The 1,073-nt window shown below is 48.6% G+C and overlaps 1 protein-coding gene across 2 annotated transcripts in view; it reads right to left on the bottom strand.

The window, feature by feature from the left end:
* LOC122627910 (uncharacterized protein DDB_G0271670-like) overlaps positions 1 to 1,073 on the bottom strand; it is a 4,462-nt gene continuing 3,389 nt past the window's right edge. Inside the window, exons 1-2 of one of the 2 annotated variants that reach the window (XM_043809538.1) lie at positions 759 to 1,073; positions 1 to 647 (exon numbers count right to left, since the gene is read on the bottom strand). The exon at positions 759 to 1,073 is cut by the window's right edge and continues 3,389 nt beyond it. In XM_043809538.1, the coding sequence (XP_043665473.1) occupies positions 862 to 1,073 (212 nt within the window). In that variant the 3' untranslated portion in view covers positions 1 to 647; positions 759 to 861. The other variant, XM_043809540.1, reaches the window with a different exon arrangement.

The following is a 1,073-nucleotide window of genomic DNA, read 5'->3' as shown; positions in this document are numbered from 1 at the left end:
ACAATTTTCGATCGACGTATATTATCTTGATCGAAATTGAAGCAAAAAAAGGAAAGAAGGAAGTGAAGGTTCAGAATTTCATCGTCGACAGAAGGGGCCGTTCATTCTAGGCGAAAGTAGACCGAGCGAAATCCGGTGGAAATACTGCCTAAGCCATGGAAATCGATACGGTTACACGATTACCGTGTTCGCGGAACGACGAGGATATTCGTCGTCGGTCTTCGGCCGTGACGGCACGTCGAATTTCAAAACGGATAACACACAGAACGAAGAGACGTGTATAGGAGAGCCGTGAGCTAAAAGCTCGCAAGAGCTCCGACGAGAATTCTTCTCGTAGGGTCGGTCTCTCCCTCTTTCTTGTGCAAACAGCATCTTCCAAGTACCTGAGCCATGCCAATAGAGAACGACGATGTTGAGAGAGAAAGAGAAAAAGAAGGAAAGAAAGAAAGAAAGCGAGAGAGAGAAACCGTAGGTGGATGAAAACGTTCGATCCACAGGGCCAACCATTCCAGCTGCCTCCCCCTATGACGCATTCTTTCTCTTTCTCTCTTTTTTTAACCGTTTCGAGGACATTTCTACTAAATGTCATCCTTTTTCCATCTAGCCGTTCGACCATCACCAGCTGTTGCAAACTTAAGCTCTCCGTCCTGGAAAATTACAACGAGCTAGGAATATAAGGTTGACAAGGGTGTAAGATTAAGGAGAGTAGGATTCAAATAAGGGCGGGTGTGTAGGAGTACCGACAACTTTACGATTACCTTTTCACGAGACCGGAATGAAGAGGTTCGAGGCGTCGAAAGGAGAAATCGATTCTCCGAACGAACGACGCATTGGCTGATCAGAGAAGCCGTTCTCGATCGTCTAGCTTTGGGGTAGGAGAGCGTGATAACCGGGTGTCTCGTAGAAGCCCGCCGCTTGAAGAGCATGCAACGAGGTCGCGTGATGCCTGTGTATCGCACCGGCGTACACGCTAGAAACGGCACTGGACGTGACGCCGTTGGAAGCACTGATGGTGGACGAGTTTATGGAAGAGGAAGAAGAGGAAGCCTGCTGCCCGAGATGCGACGTTGTTC

Source organism: Vespula pensylvanica, chromosome 3 (assembly GCF_014466175.1).
Source record: "Vespula pensylvanica isolate Volc-1 chromosome 3, ASM1446617v1, whole genome shotgun sequence".
Lineage (NCBI taxonomy): Eukaryota > Metazoa > Arthropoda > Insecta > Hymenoptera > Vespidae > Vespula > Vespula pensylvanica.
Note: the sequence above shows the minus strand (reverse complement) of the source record. Positions and strands in the feature narration are given on the sequence as shown.